Genomic DNA, 14,991 nt, shown 5'->3' on the forward strand with positions numbered 1-14,991 from the left:
ATACAGTGGAGAATCTCTTACTACACTGTTCCATTTAGGTACAGCTCCAATCCGACAAAGGCTAGAGGGCTGTGCCTAAAAACGGGTTTCGCTTTGGTGGTAAAACAACCAAAATTAACATCTCAAGTTTCACAATTACGAGCGTAGTCTAATAATATGAGTCACGTTTGTCCCTCAATTTGTGAGGTACTTAATTATTTTGTGTCTCTTAATTTTGTAACACTCTTTTGGGTCGATTATTTTATTAAATAAATAGCAAAATGACAATAGAAGCTACAATTTCTCTGCCCCAAGTTATCCTTTACCAACATATTTTATTTCTCCCTAACAAATATCAAACGACATATCCCGATCTAGGGACATGATATTAAGCCCGCTTTGGAAGAGCCAGAGATGAAAAGACCGATGATATTGCTGAGAACAAAAATGCCACAATTAGAAGGCCGGCAGCAGCATTTGCCTTGTTGAGAAAATCTGAGGCGTCAGTGCCCTTCAGTAGTAAGCGATTGAAATCAACTGTGATCCCAAACCCTGCTGCAGCGCCCGTGGCCAACATGTAGGAAATAACCTGCTCAAAACCAAAGGGAATGTCTAACAAATATCATTTCCCTTAAATTAAACCACATTTTCCAAATAGCTGCATATTCGCTCTTGGCATAATCAATTTATTTACTACAAGCCATAGGTAGTGACAGAGTAAAATCTCTTTTGATTGAAAAAAAAATAGAGTACATAAAACTCTTATCCACGACTAGAAGAATCCAAGATTAAGATAGAAAGCATGTTTTTCCTTAAACAAAAAGAAAAAAATTGAAGTCACTAGACATTTTGCTTACTTTTGAGCTCTGTTTTTAAATTCGGACCCGACTGGCCGGTCCGATCGGTCGAATCGGGAACTGGCCAGTTGTCCCGTCCGAGTTAATTCTAAATATCGGGAAATCAAAAACTCAGTCAAACCTGGTCAAAAACCGGGTTTGACCCTGTTTGACCGGAAAAATGAACCCGGTCAATCTTTTTTTTTTTTTTTTACTTTTTTTGAAATGTCAAAATATTTTTAATATGATGTTTTGCCCCCTAAGTTGTTAAAAATTATTAATATACCTCAAATATTTCATACTTTATAAATGTTGTCTTAAAGTTTGGTGTTATTTTTCAATTAAATCCATAATTTTAATTCTAAACTTGTTAATGCTTATTAAATAATATAAATTGATACTTGATTGTTCTAATTTATTTGTATTTTCTTGTTAAATATATTTGAAACATCAAATATATATGAATATACCTTTATTAATATTCACATATTATTAAGTATTGTACATATAATATTTTAATTTTTAAATAATTTTTATTTATGACGTCATCCGATTCAACCCCTATCGAACCCGGTTGAACCCATTGACCCCTGACCCCTAAGCTCGACCGAGTCGATATCTAGTCCGGTTCTGAAAACATAGCTTTTGAGTCAATAACAGCTTATTTGAGTTCTTTTTCTAATTCACCGATAAATCTACTCAAGTTTGAACTGAATCTGGTATTAATTAATTAACTCATCAAACGTGACTCGATAAAGCATACATTGTATGTACAAATAGCAAATTACTTAGTTTTCATATATCCTGATTAATAATCAAACCATTATCAAATACAGGTTCAATCTCAGTCGATACTGTATCAACGTCCATTAATTAATTCAATAACATACCATCTGCATCCATTAATTATCGTTCAATTTTTCTCCCCATACATACAATTCTCTCGGATACTCCACGATTCCGTATAGAAGGTTTTATGCAAGATACGAGACATACCTTGTCACCATAAAAATCCAGATAACACAAAGCAGCACCACCAAATCGTTTGCCGGTGCTCACTTGGAATATTGCGAAAGCGGTTTGTAGGAGGGTGTAGGTGATTCCAATAACAGTTGTAGACAGCATGTAACTGTGGATGAATAATAAATACTTAAGTAGTCCACAACAATAAACTCCCATTAAAGATGAAGTATCAAGTATCTGATCAGGTCATTGAAATCTTGATTATGCGTACTTGTAGTCAAAGCAGGCTTAAATATAATGCAGCTTAGTTACCGGTAAGCATAGAGGTCACTGAAGTCGACTTTTATTTCTAGGCCGAAGTCATCGACGTATGTGACGGTGTCGATGGCGGTGATAATCAGCGAGATGAGAAGGAAAACAAATGTAAGAAGCCGCAACACAAGTGCAATTACTGGTAAACCTGCCGTGCACGTAACTGTAAATGGTGCAGGCCTGGCCGACGATTGAGGAGGGTTGGCCGTGGCAGAGGACGGGGACGCAGTGGTGGTGGATGGTGGAGGCGGAGGTGTTGATGGCGGAGGTGAGCCTGCGGATGACGGAGGCTCCATCGATCTTGCTGTCCCGAGTCTTTCTTGACATGAATAATTATGACTGGTCCGTGCAGTTTTATACTACTATTGCTACTTGTTGATATACAGCCGGCTCAGGTCTGAATGTCTGTCACTGATAAAGCATAATGCCGTGTATGTATCTATAATTTTTTTGTCTGAAGCGATCTTTCTTGATAAATTTTTAGCCCTGGAAACAAGACGATTAGCCTGCAATTAATATTAATCAACAAGCACACCAGCGTAGGGCGTTCACTGATATGTACGTTGTAATTTCAGCCATTTAAGTTTTTAACTTAACTACATGGTACTTTCCCAGCCTTCCACCATCTTGAGTGTTAGCGTGTTGGAACAATCAGAATGTTTAGTTTTTTTCTTTTGTCCTGCCAGAAAAATTACTTCATACTACATTCAAAATCTAAGTTGTGTATGTTTCATCTTGCGCAGTCCTCATCGCGCAGTTAGACATGGGGACTATTAAAAGTAAGGAATATAGGAAATGACAGAATTGAAGTGGTAACTTTGAAACAGCCTTAACTACTAATTTTTTTTTTAAATTTATCGTTTTTCTGTTTCGTTATCCATATATTTCAAGAATTTTTATTTCACTTTGGTGAATATTCAAAATTCTAATTGAAGAATGAGAGAGTTGTCTATAATCTTACAATTACATTGTCGATCATACTAGTAGAATCGTAAAAGTAAATAAACAGAGCTCAAACACTAACTCAACAAAACGCCATTATCTTGTATGTATATCGTACGGTACCGGGAGTTAGAGCTTCCCCCTGTACGGGGACTACAGTTGAGTAAAGATGAGGAAATGCAAACAATTGTGCAATATCTTGAGACTTTACTGGCAGAGACAAACAGTTGTTGGCAACCTCCGTAATCTTTTTTGGATTACATGACAGAAGTATTCATCAGGATGCCTGTAGTGACAGAACTATCGGCTTTCAAACCCCTTATTTGTTCAGGAAGAGCTTTCATACTGCATATAAAGCTAAGTTTTTATCATAATAAGTTAACAACATCCTTGGTCCCGTTACAAAAGTTAAAACTAAAAAGAAAGCATTCTGATTTACTTTCCATCTTTATTTCAATGACTAATTGATGGAGGTAAGAATCAAACAAAAGGAATAGCAATCAGAATTGCTCTTTTGACATTATGAGTCCCGTTTCTTGAGTTCTTGAAGATTTGCAATTAAGTCTCTTAAATCTGTACTTTCGTCTCCAATTTACATAAACAGGCATGTTGTACTCTTCTCAGGCTGCATGTTAGTCAAGACGTAGAATTCTCCATGGTTTGGTAAGCCAAGCATTTGAATGCGAGGGCTTAAATTTGGGATGATTGTGAACAATGAACCTGTATATATAGTTAGGGAAGTGTATTAATAGGTCCAAATTATGTCTTTCCTTCTAGTTTGAAAGCAGAAAAATGATAATTGTTAATCAGGAACTAATAGGCCTCCTCAACTAAATTGACCAATTATTATTATACTTGTAGCATTTCTCACGAAATAGTAATTATAAGTTTCCTCTCCATTTTTTTTTTTAACGAAGAGGATTAAGAGTTACTAATCACCTATCTTTAATTTGTTCACTCGAACCCAGGCCTATACATAGGTCATAGGTAAAGCATTTACCAAATTTCATCTAGACATTACAAACAACTTGACAGTAATAACCTGTAACTATTAGAAGTAGGGTCCTCGTTTGGAACAAAAACATAAACATGTAGTTAACAAGTAAAATGGAATGGTAAGCATGATGGTATATACATTACCAGAATTATCTTACACGAAATCTTGTCTCAGGATTTCAGGCAAGAAAATTTTCTTGCATTTTATTTAACGTACTAGAAACAGCTTAAAAAGATGAGAAGTTATCTTCTCTGGTACAAACGCGACTCACCTAATGGAATAACATAAATAAGGTGATTACTATCCGAGATTTATTTTTCTAAACTAAACAACAGATTTAGAGGAAAGAAAAGAAGACCAAAGAGTGAACAAAGAGTTTTCCATGTGCCGGGTGTGTATGGTTGATTGAGAAATTTCTAAGTTTGTGATGAAATTTTAAAAAATTCTACAAAAGGGGCGATTTCAGTGAGGTATTCCGTAGGGGGGTTTTCGCATTTCAGAAATACGAGCTCTGCAGAATTTTTTTATTTTTTATTTTTTTTCGGAGGCCATAGAGCTCGCATTCGCGGAATGCGAGCTCTACTTATTAATGCGAGCTCTCCCAAATTTAAATTTTTTTGCTTTTAATTTGGGAGCTAGAGAATTGTCCACCCTAGTTTCTTTCTTGTAGAACTTCTCCCTTGTCTGATATTCTAAGCTCCACAACTAATTAGGACAAGTTAAAAAAAATCAAAACTCAAAACTCTTCAGCTAATCTATTCTTAGTGCAGAACTAATCTTTGCCAGAATTTTCTATTTGTTACTTTTCATTATTATTAGTATTATTATTTTGCTTGCAGGTGCTTATTGTAGCAGGAACTAGTACCACATCAAGGGCGTTGAGCTGGGTTATCTCCCTGCTACTGAACCATAGGCACGTTTTGCAAAAAGCCCAGGAAGAGATTGACTCTTTTGTTGGTAAAGAGAGATGGGTAGAAGAATCTGATATCAAGAATTTAGTCTACCTACGGGCCATTGTCAAAGAGACAATGCGACTACATCCACCAGCACCTGTACCTATGCCACGCCAAGCCGACGAAGACTGTAACGTAGCCTTGTCTTGGCGCCCAGCTCTCAGTGAGCTCGCATTCCGCGAATGCGAAGATCCCCATTTGTAGAACACACTCCAAGAACTGCCCTCGTTGTAAAATTCTTTTTTTTTTTCCATCATAAACTAAGAATTCACCCATGGTTGATTTGACCCGGAGAATCCATCTTCAAATGTGGGAGTCTTGGGAACTAAATTAACCTCTCTTTGGAAGAGCTAAATTAAGATGAAAAAACTGATGATACAGCTGAGAACACAAATCCCACTAAGAAAATAGATGCTGCCACAATTCCTTTATTAAGAAAATCTGTGAGGGACGACGAGTCATTTCCTAGTGCCCGGTTCAAATCAACGGAGAGCCCAAACCCTGCAGCAGCACCCGTGGCAAGCAAGTAGGATGTAACCTGCTCAAGCCCAAAAGAATAAACATGACATTTCGTGTAAGCAAAGTTAAATGACCTAATTAATATACACTGAGGTTACATGTCTAACCTTGTATGGAGCAGAATTGCATTACAAAATACTACATAAATACCTTGTCGGCATAAAAGTCGAGCAAATAGAAGCCCGCACCACCAAGTCGATTTCCAGTGCTCACTTTAAAGATATCGAAAGCAGATCGGGTGAGAGTGAAGGCAATTCCAACAACAGCAGAAGCCACCAGGTAACTGCAAGATTAGAATCAGCGGACGTGAATTTCAATTCCCACGCATGCATGCATGATAGCCAAATAAATCATCATGAGATTGATCGATGCATGCAAGTGCAGCAGACTCCAATTTCAATCACGCAGCAGCCCAGAGCATGCATGCACTTGAACTTACCGGTACGCATAAAAATCATTAAACCTGATTTGGTATTCATGGCCTTCATCATCAACCGTAGTAACAGTGTTGATGATGATGAGAACTAGCGAGATGAGGAGGCAAATCGACTGCAAAAATTCTCTCTAAAAGTCCCAGTACTGATAAAATCAGGCCTTCGGATGGTACTGGAGAAGATGTGGCATTGATTGGTGAAGGTGTCATTTTCCTCACTTACGAATGCTCGATGTTCTTCTTTATTGCACTACACAAATAGACTCATGGTTTGTCAGTCTGCTCGCTCGCTCTCAGTTATGAATGTTTGATGCTCTTCTGCTTCATAATTTAACAGCTTTTCTTCCTTCAGTTTATACAGGTTAGTTCAGCCATTTAAGTCCTAGTAAATGTCGCTTCCGAAGGGCTTTGGGTATCATGTGGGGCTGGACAAGTTCTGGAGGTTCACACATAGTAGAGCAGTGATAACACGGCGTTAGCCACTCTCACGACGAAGTTAAAAAAAACAAAAAAGAAAGCATATAGAAACTCCAAAAAATTTCACTCAATTCGGCCTTATTGAAATCTGCTCTAATTTGATTGCAACGTCAATTAGATAAGTAGTCAGTCGGAGCATTCAATTAAGCTGGATGCACATGCCAAAGATGAGTTTTAGCTTGCTTTGGTTTCATACATGAGTTTTTTTTTTTTTTTTTTTTTTGGAGGGTGGTTCATACATAAGCTCAAAAGTGAAACAAGAACCCAAAAATCCGTCTCCTTCGAAAATCTACGTAAAGTTATGCCAATTCTCTTTTGATTTTTTTTCTCATTTTGGGTTTTCCGACCTCTTTTAAAGTGTTCAATTTGGTCTTGGGTTAACCTACATACCATTTAATCCCTGTAATCCTAGTAGTATCAGAACTGATTGTATTTTGATTGTCAAATTCTGAATCTAAGATGGGAAAACTCCAAAATCTAACTTCGTTGCCTTTAATCTGTGGGGAGAAGCCCGGCACTGTACAGCCGGTGTACGCTTCCAAGTTCCAACCATCAAAGTACGGAGTACTAAATTCTTTTTTTTTTTTTTTTTGTTTCTGAAGCTAAGTGCTGTTAAAATTTCTTGATCCTAGGAAACTAGATACGTGGATTATAATAACTTTCCATTTGGCCCATTTAAGTTCACAATTAGGCCCATTCCAGGCAAAGATTGAGTCTCATTTTGCGAACCGTTTTTCACTTCACATTGGTTTTGGTGACGATACCGAGTTTTTTTAAGGCCCATAGACCGAGTGGAAACAACAGGTATAACCGTGTAGGCAACTAATTACCTAGTATGGATTAAGTTTGATTGGAAATCGTCGCGCTGACTCATGCCTCGAAGAGATCTAGAAATCTCACGAAATTTCAAAATGCAATCCGGAAAACATTTTCCCCAAGCATCAAGTTTCTTTTGTCGATTGTGTTTGGAAAACATTTCCACGTAGCCATTTTTAGGCATACAGGTTACCGAATAATTTGGAGAAATGATGGAAAACAAGACTAATGTCAAAAGTAACAAAAGCCTTTGTTTCCGGAGCTATGAATTGGATGATACGAGAAGAGAAGAGAAGAGAAGAGGTAATTAGATTTGTGGTAGATTCCCAGCAAGGTGAATTCCAGTCATAGTTGAAATTCATTGCATAATGGTTGAAATCTATAATATAAACGAACTGGCAAAATTTTTTTTTTTTAAACAAAAAAATTTTGGCGGTCCTGAAACATTAATCATGATGATTGACGAAAGAGGAAAAGGGAAAAATCGTGTTGTACGTGAAAGTGACGTCCTAGGTGTAGTGATTAATTGAGGCGCTAGGCATGGAAAGACAAAGACCACCATTAGCTTTTGCGCATGATACATCCACAAAGCGGCGACCACGTAAGTGTAATTGACAAGCACACATTTTAAAAAATTTCGTACCAACATTTTTAAAAAAAATTATTTGAGCAAACAAAAAGCGTGGTAGACATTATTTCAAAATTATTCCAAATAATATTTCGTTTGCATCACAAACACATTTTCCAACCTACCTTTTTATATTTCCAATCACCTTTTTATCTCACATACATCATATCACAAAAAGTGCTACAGTAATTATTCCAAATAATATTTCAAATAATACACTATCCAAACAAACCAGTTTCAGTTGAGTGCTTGATCCGTGTTTTAGAAATTAATAAATTCGATTGTTGGTTTTATCTTCTTTCACCACTTTACATTTAAATAAATAAAATTGAAAAAAAATAAGTCCTACTACGTACGTACTTTTAAAAAAAAAAAACAATTAGGCGCAGAATTTGCTTTCATTCTTCTTGACCCAAAAAAAGGGGAAAAGTATAATAGGAAAGGCTGCTGGTAAACTATTATCTATGAGTCTAGATTGAGAAAAAAAAAATGGTTAACCTTTTAAGGCAAACTAACAATTATGAATTCAAAATGCTTAGCCAAACTTGATATAAAGGCCCATCTGTAAAAAAAGAAAAAAAATGAAATATATATACAGTTAAGATTGAAGTATATATATATCACCTAACATTATATATTTTTATTTTTCATTTAGCAATATGTAACATGTTGATTGTTGTCATCAATTATTTGGACACGTAATCCAACATAGGTTTAAGTTTTTTTTTTTTTCCCATTCGTCGTCCGTTGCAAACTTTTAATAGACACCCTTCCTAAAGCACAATTGTCTGGTCATCCATCTTAATTAACGAACAACTATATCTTTCTCGACTTTAGCGGAGCTGAGACATCACTGTTCCGTTCAGTTTAGTTTTCTCGATTGAGGGTTTGGCTTCTTTTGAACATAGGTTTGTGGAAAACCCAATCTCTCTCTCTCTCTCTGTCCCTCTCCCTCACTTTAGGAAAAGAAGAAAAGCAACAGGTTTTCAAGACCAGTCAAAATTTCTACATCTATGACCGCATAATAAGTTAAGAGAGCATGAGGGTGCTGGTTTGGCAGCATTAGAAGAAGATAAAAAGAACTTTAAACGAAAACGCCATGCAAAATTAGTGCTGGATCACGCAAGCTTCCATTTTGCTTTGTTGCTTTTGAATTAGATAGAAGACGAAAGACCATGCAATCCAATCCAATCCAATTAATCAAGCAACAGTATGGGACATTACCCCTTGAGAGTTGAGACAGACGATGATTGAAAAGCCAAGAACATCGCCCCACCGTTGATGCCTGATGCAGCATTCTTTTGTGGATTACGCGACAAAAGCAATGATTATCTTAACCCTACTATAAACAATGACCTTGAAGTGATTAATTTCCTCGAAATTTTACTGCTCTTTCGTGGTTCTGATGAATTATGAGCTTAGACTTCAACCTGGAATTTTTCAGGGTCAAGGAATTTCGTTTCTTGTTTCCAATTTGCTGTTGCTGACCGATTTGAATTACCATCAAAATCTGTGCCAACCTGCTATGAATTACTGAAATATATACATGTAGTAAGGCTGCTCAGAATCTATTATTTAATTATTGTGCCACATTAACACCAAAATCTATTTTCTAGTTTTTCAGTCGGGTTAATTGTATGAATTTAATCAAGTTCCTGAACTTTTTAATCAAGTTTGTATTGATTCTTCAACTAGTCAAATTTGTCGACCTAGTCCTACAATGACAAATTATGTTCAACATCCACGAATAATTAATATTATCAGAAATTAAATTCACTGTGGTTTAGCACAATTTTAACATCTTGAGTTGAGATTAAGTGTAAAAAACGAGGAAAATACAGGCATTGCATTTCCACACTTGGAAGTTCAAACTGTAAAGTGCCACGACAGAGTCTTAGGATTTTCAAGGTAAAAAAAGTGAAATTTGTCCCAACGCCCCGATGCTTCCTGATAATTCACCTTTTGGTGAGATGCAAAATTTTGGTTGTTAGTTAAATGTGGCGAATTTTACTATAAACTTTCAATACTCAAATCGAGACTAGTACCACACCATCCTAATTAAATTCTACTGCATGTTTTGTTAGCAGTATGTGTAGACAAATCTTAAGGGGCATAGAGAAGACATTCACAGACTTAATAAGCTTCTAAATCATTAGCCATGCACTTCAACTGGCTCGTTAATTAGTTGAGGCCTGTGATGTAGATCCCAGAATATGAGGCCTGAGAAGAGCATATATACACGAGCTGGAATCTAGAGGAGGAGGAGTGGGTGGTGGGGTGTTGGCATGATTGTATCAGACTCAGCTGGAAGTGTAGATGGGGAAAAAGAAAACTAACAAGAACTTCTCAAAAGGCTGCCACAGAAACAGAGGGATCCTCTCACGCCAACTTATATGGACATCAACTGTTGTAACGCGGTGGTGGACACAAAAACAAGAGCATTTTTGAGATCCAAATAGTACTAGTAATATTTTGATGGCATCGATAATTTGTGGATAAAATACAACAGTACAATAAGGGTGACCGACCATAAAAGAAAAGAAAAAGGAACCTCATCACTGTTGGATTACTTACATCCCACACACAGACACACAGTGTCGCTTTATTGACGGGTGATTTTATAGGTTGAACCTGAATTTGCTTTATTCTCATGTCTACCTATAAGGGATCTTGGGCACCGTAAAAGCAAATCCAGACCCAGATTCCTTACTCTTATCAAAACCAGCTGCTGATCCCCACCCCCTCCTCCTCTCCTCTTGCCTTGACCACCAGTACTCTATTTTATTTGATATATACATATCAGGAGTAGTGTTCATGTTATAAAAGCTGCATAAATGGTAATTGTTCATTCAATTACATGAGCAAACGAGACAAACAAAAACCGTTTTGGTATTAAATATGCACAAAGCCGTATTTTGGTACTCCAGTACTATGGAACTTTAGAGGCCGTATTTCAGTTTTGCTCTAATTAAGTTTAAATTTTGGTATCAAATGCATACCAGTAAAATAGTCCTTAATTCCTAGTAAGTTAATTATACCATATCCTATGTATTCAAAACATGTTTTTTTCCCCTTCTGAATTCTCAATTAATTAGGAAAAAGTTGTTTCCATTCATTTGGTCTAAATGACTAGACGTTGATGTTGATTCATACCTCAGTTTCTCCAAGCCTACAATTCGAGAATGCTTTCATTTCCTCGTCATGGTTTTGCGTGAGAATTTGGCGTTTTTCTCTTTCTTTTGTCTGCCCGTCCTGCTAACTACCAACCTACGTATCTCACTCACTCCAGTCTCCAGAAACAACAAATGAGTACGATTCACTAACCCTCTCTAGATGCCTCACTGCCTCATCATAATTGCAAGATCATTGCTTTCCAAACTCTCTCTCTCTCTCTAAATTTCAAAGCATGGGCACGAACTTAAATAAATGTCTGCTCAACAGTAATCTCGGTAGGGTGAATGGTGACTACCTCAATTTATGACAACTCCAAAATATGTACACGAGAAATAGGGGTATCTGGGAATTTGGGATTACCATATTGGTGATTAAAGAAACTTGGTACCGTGAACCATGACTCATTTCAGCTTTCTGGCTTCCATATTTATGAATTTAAGCATGGCCGGTTTCATGAAACAACGTTCATGGCCAGCAAACTACTTCTAGAATGCAACTTCTGCAGTGCTCTCCACTGAAACAGATTCTCAGACTTCCAGCATTGGATTGAGTTTCTTAAATCTTAGTTAACTTGCTCTTGCCTCCTGGTCACTATGTTAGTGAAAGAAGAAAGTTGCAAGGTATGGGGGAGTCAAGCAACATGCATGAATTTAACCAATTAGTCCCGTAGCTACTATATTCAGCCAAACATCCAGGGCTTCCAGTGGAGAAGTACACAATCACAAAATACGTCAAAATGGAAACCATAAGATGATTTATCTTTTCAAAGTAGCAAATGGCCGCTTGTTGACTGAAGAAAAAGCTTTACGTTTCATCAAGAGGCTTCATATGTCTCTCTTTGGCTCATGATCTTGTCCAAGCACCGACTCCAAAAAAATTTTCACAGTATAAGATTGTAAATTGAAGTCACAAGCCTAGAATGCACGTAGAAGTACAAGGATGAACATTTCAAGTTTAATTACAAATTGGATGAAGTGCTTTTAAAACATACAATGTTGTTGGATGAACATTTCAAATTTAATTACAAATTGCTGGTAGTTCAACTAAAATGCATGGATCTTTGCTTTTGCTCTCCAGAATTCATTGGCTTTCTTAATAGCTCATCATCTAAATGGAGCATCTTTCTCTATATATAATCTTGAAAATTGGTTGTGTACCTTTAATATTGCCTATCTAAATGTAGCATATTTAATCCTTATATGATCTTCAGAATGGAGACTTTCACCAGCGGAGTTGTTATTAATCCTAATTCAACTTTAGGAAGGATACGGTAGAGTTTAGCAATTTACATAATTCTTCCACGCAATTAAAACAAAGAAATTACTTAATACAGTGGAGTGGATCTGTTAAGAGAACCTAAACCTTCCTGTCAGATGGCATCAACACATATACGTCTACCACTACAGTACTTCTCTAGTAAGCATATCCCATAAAAATGAAATGAACAAAAAAATGAAAATCGATGCCTACCCTTTCCAAACTTCTTCAGCAGACGCTCGAAAGAGATGCTGATCAAATCGTTGCTCCCCATTTCATCTTTTAACAATCGATCCTGATCATATTCTTTTCTGATAAGATTTCTTTCTAGCTACCAGAACCCGTATTCGCTTTAAGACACACATGCCTGAATATTGATAACGTTTTCAAGATTAGGGATACCATATTATCACATGAAATGGCTAGCTGAAGAAGTAGAACCAGAGAGATCTGTCCATGCATTGGCAGTGGTACTCCAATATTGATCATTCCCAGGAATGCTCAAGAAATTTCTCGACAAGTTCAGCCCTTGGTGATTTTCTTCCAGCTTGACTGAACCCCCATGAGCTTCCAATGTTTTAGATGTCAGCTGATCCGTTGTCACGCCATCATATCCTAATGGCTGATCAATAACTTCACCTTCAAGATGATACACTCCAGCAGCAGCTGAATGTTCCAATCCACCCAGAAATGGTAACTGCTGCACTTGTTGCAGTCTCCACTGGTCTGCGAATCGAGATGACAAATTAAGTGGCCCAGCACCCAAAGGATTACCAATCTGGAACTCAATTTCGCTTCCAGCACCGGCCCTGGTCGTAACTGTTGGATGGATTCCACCAAAGCTCATACCGATATCCACATTCGAAAAATCAGCAAGATTATGCAGAGGAGGAAAGAAAGATAGCGGAGGTGGAGGTGGCAAATGACTCATTACATCAGTGGAGCAGCTATTATTAGCAGAAACTGCACTAGTTGAGGTGGAATTGCTACTTTGATTGTCGCTAGTCATTGGGGACTTTGATCTGCTTCCTTTGCTTCTTTTGTTTCTTCGGCATCCTCCTCCAACTGGGACGTTCCTTAGTGCCCCTCCTCTTGTCCAGTATCGCCGACAAGTCTTGCAGAAATGACGGGGCTGCGTCAGGCTGTAATTGTTGAAGTAGCAAAATTTTGTGTTTGCAGATTCGCAGCGGGGGCACTTGAGGGCTGCCTCAGGCTGTGGTAACTTTGATAGCCTGGCTCGTTCGGCCATCGAGCCAGGTCGGATAGATGCCGTGCCCCCAGCTCCAGGCGGAGGTGGGGGCGGCATAAGAGGTGGTGGAAATTGAGAATTTTCACCATCACCAGCTACTTGCTGCGGATTTTGTTGCTGCAGGAAAGTAAAGCCAGATGCATCAAATATTTTCTGGAATATTCAAGAAAAAAATGAAGAAGAAAAGATTAGAAAAAAAAGGTAGCTAGCTCGGAATATTTATGTGGATATGTATCTTTTCCATTAGTTAGGTCTCGCTATTAGTTATTGTTTAAGGGGATTTAAGATTGGTTGGGAAAAGAGGGTGGAGAAATAAAACCTTGGTAATAATATTACTAGTCAGTAGTTTACCTGTGGCCAATTGGGAGGATCTAGATAAACCGGAACAGAAGAGAATACCATGGTGGTGCTGGACCTTTCTCTCTTTTGTAAAGGTTGATGTGGTTTATGGTGGAGAATCACATCAACAAGAGAGAGTTGCAGAGAAAGATGGTATAGACCAAAAGAGAAGAAGATTTATAAAGTTAAAGGAGAGGTGCTTATTTATTATAGTGGTTTGTTCATCTTTGCCCGTTCCCCTCCCCTTCCTCTTTCTCTTTCTCTCTTTCTTTTTTTTTTTTTTTTTTAAATTAATTTCAGGGTTTGAAGACATACGACTAGTTCTTTATTTACAAGTCTCAATTTTATGCTTCTAATACAAAACCCTTAATTAAAAAAGGAAATTTGATGGCCATGCACTGATAAAGACAGATGCTAATGGTGAATGGAACCCTAATCTAATATTCTAATATATATCTAATTATGGTGTACATACACTTTTGATTTCGTTTTTTTTTTTAAGCCTGTACATACACTTCATTATGTTCCTAATTGACTAAAAAAAGTTGGGTGTGGGTTTTGATTTGCATTAGATAAGAATAAACTCGAGGAAAAGGCAGGGGCTGGTGGGGTTATGTGATGGAAATGTGACCCTGGAATGTAAGTTTCTTTGTTCCGGCATGTCCCCGCCGATTTGTATAAATTTTCGTGCATAGTGCACAGGCAGATATCATGAACATTATCATATGAAAAGCCATCTTTGCTCATCTTTTAAAGTAGATTACTGTGGTAACATGAATAGTCAGTTGATACAATGCCTTGTTCTCCTGATGTTTCATTACTTACCGTGGTGATTATATGCACAGCCAAGCCCGACCGACATGCATCCTCTTGTTATGTGCTGCTCTATTTTAGATTCTTTCAATATTATCGTCAGATTTTTTTTTAGCCATCATGCAGTCAAAGGTTGTGTAGATCAATTTGCTCTCATATATACCCATTGGCTAGAAGAACTTTCCATCGAATTAAAGGAATTCCACATAATGAGATCAGCTCTCAGGATCGATCTTATCATTATTTTATTTGTAATTTAACCGTATTCAACAGGTTATAGTCCATCCATAGCTCTTCACAGTGA

General features: G+C 37.3%; 3 protein-coding genes across 4 annotated transcripts; all 3 read right to left on the reverse strand.

Annotated features, from left to right (window-relative positions):
* Positions 1 to 212: 212 nt before the first annotated feature.
* On the reverse strand, positions 213 to 2,428 carry LOC113733456 (CASP-like protein 4D1). The gene is made up of 3 exons (XM_027259822.2): positions 2,091 to 2,428; positions 1,812 to 1,944; positions 213 to 568 (listed from the first exon to the last, which is right to left on the reverse strand). The coding sequence occupies exons 1-3, from the start codon at positions 2,384 to 2,386 to the stop codon at positions 368 to 370; spliced, it is 630 nt and encodes a 209-aa protein (XP_027115623.1). The 5' UTR covers positions 2,387 to 2,428; the 3' UTR covers positions 213 to 367.
* Positions 2,429 to 5,337: 2,909 nt separating this feature from the next.
* LOC113733459 (CASP-like protein PIMP1) lies at positions 5,338 to 10,671 on the reverse strand. Its single transcript, XM_027259825.1, has 4 exons — positions 10,534 to 10,671; positions 5,941 to 6,050; positions 5,652 to 5,784; positions 5,338 to 5,520 (listed from the first exon to the last, which is right to left on the reverse strand). Exons 1-4 carry the CDS (start codon positions 10,669 to 10,671, stop codon positions 5,338 to 5,340), a joined length of 564 nt encoding a protein of 187 aa, XP_027115626.1.
* Positions 10,672 to 12,305: 1,634 nt separating this feature from the next.
* LOC113730508 (dof zinc finger protein DOF3.6-like) lies at positions 12,306 to 14,084 on the reverse strand. Of its 2 annotated transcripts, none has more exons than XM_027255220.2 (2): positions 13,887 to 14,084; positions 12,306 to 13,688 (listed from the first exon to the last, which is right to left on the reverse strand). In XM_027255220.2, the coding sequence occupies exons 1-2, from the start codon at positions 13,935 to 13,937 to the stop codon at positions 12,696 to 12,698; spliced, it is 1,044 nt and encodes a 347-aa protein (XP_027111021.1). In that variant the 5' UTR covers positions 13,938 to 14,084; the 3' UTR covers positions 12,306 to 12,695. The 2 variants fall into 2 exon arrangements, with proteins under 2 accessions (XP_027111021.1, XP_027111022.1); XM_027255221.2 differs by having other exon boundaries at positions 12,306 to 13,652; positions 13,887 to 14,079.
* Positions 14,085 to 14,991: the final 907 nt, after the last annotated feature.

The sequence above is a fragment of the Coffea arabica genome, chromosome 2e (genome assembly GCF_036785885.1).
Source record: "Coffea arabica cultivar ET-39 chromosome 2e, Coffea Arabica ET-39 HiFi, whole genome shotgun sequence".
Classification (NCBI taxonomy): Eukaryota; Viridiplantae; Streptophyta; class Magnoliopsida; order Gentianales; family Rubiaceae; genus Coffea; species Coffea arabica.

Bases quoted from the DNA above. Each gene is read 5' to 3' on its own strand.
- LOC113733456 (XM_027259822.2), bottom strand. From the start codon at position 2,386: ATGGAGCCTCCGTCATCCGCAGGCTCACCTCCGCCATCAACACCTCCG. The intron at 1,945-2,090 runs GTAACTAAGCTG...ATTCATCCACAG, and splicing joins AGTGACCTCTATGCTTACCG to TTACATGCTGTCTACAACTG. The intron at 569-1,811 runs GTATGTCTCGTA...GGTTTTGAGCAG, and splicing joins TGGATTTTTATGGTGACAAG to GTTATTTCCTACATGTTGGC.
- LOC113733459 (XM_027259825.1), bottom strand. From the start codon at position 10,671: ATGAACACTACTCCTGATATGTATATATCAAATAAAATAGAGTACTGG. The intron at 5,785-5,940 runs GTAAGTTCAAGT...CTAATCTTGCAG, and splicing joins AATGATTTTTATGCGTACCG to TTACCTGGTGGCTTCTGCTG. The intron at 5,521-5,651 runs GTATTTATGTAG...GGGCTTGAGCAG, and splicing joins TCGACTTTTATGCCGACAAG to GTTACATCCTACTTGCTTGC.
- LOC113730508 (XM_027255220.2), bottom strand. From the start codon at position 13,937: ATGGTATTCTCTTCTGTTCCGGTTTATCTAGATCCTCCCAATTGGCCA. The intron at 13,689-13,886 runs GTAAACTACTGA...TGAATATTCCAG, and splicing joins ATCCTCCCAATTGGCCACAG to AAAATATTTGATGCATCTGG.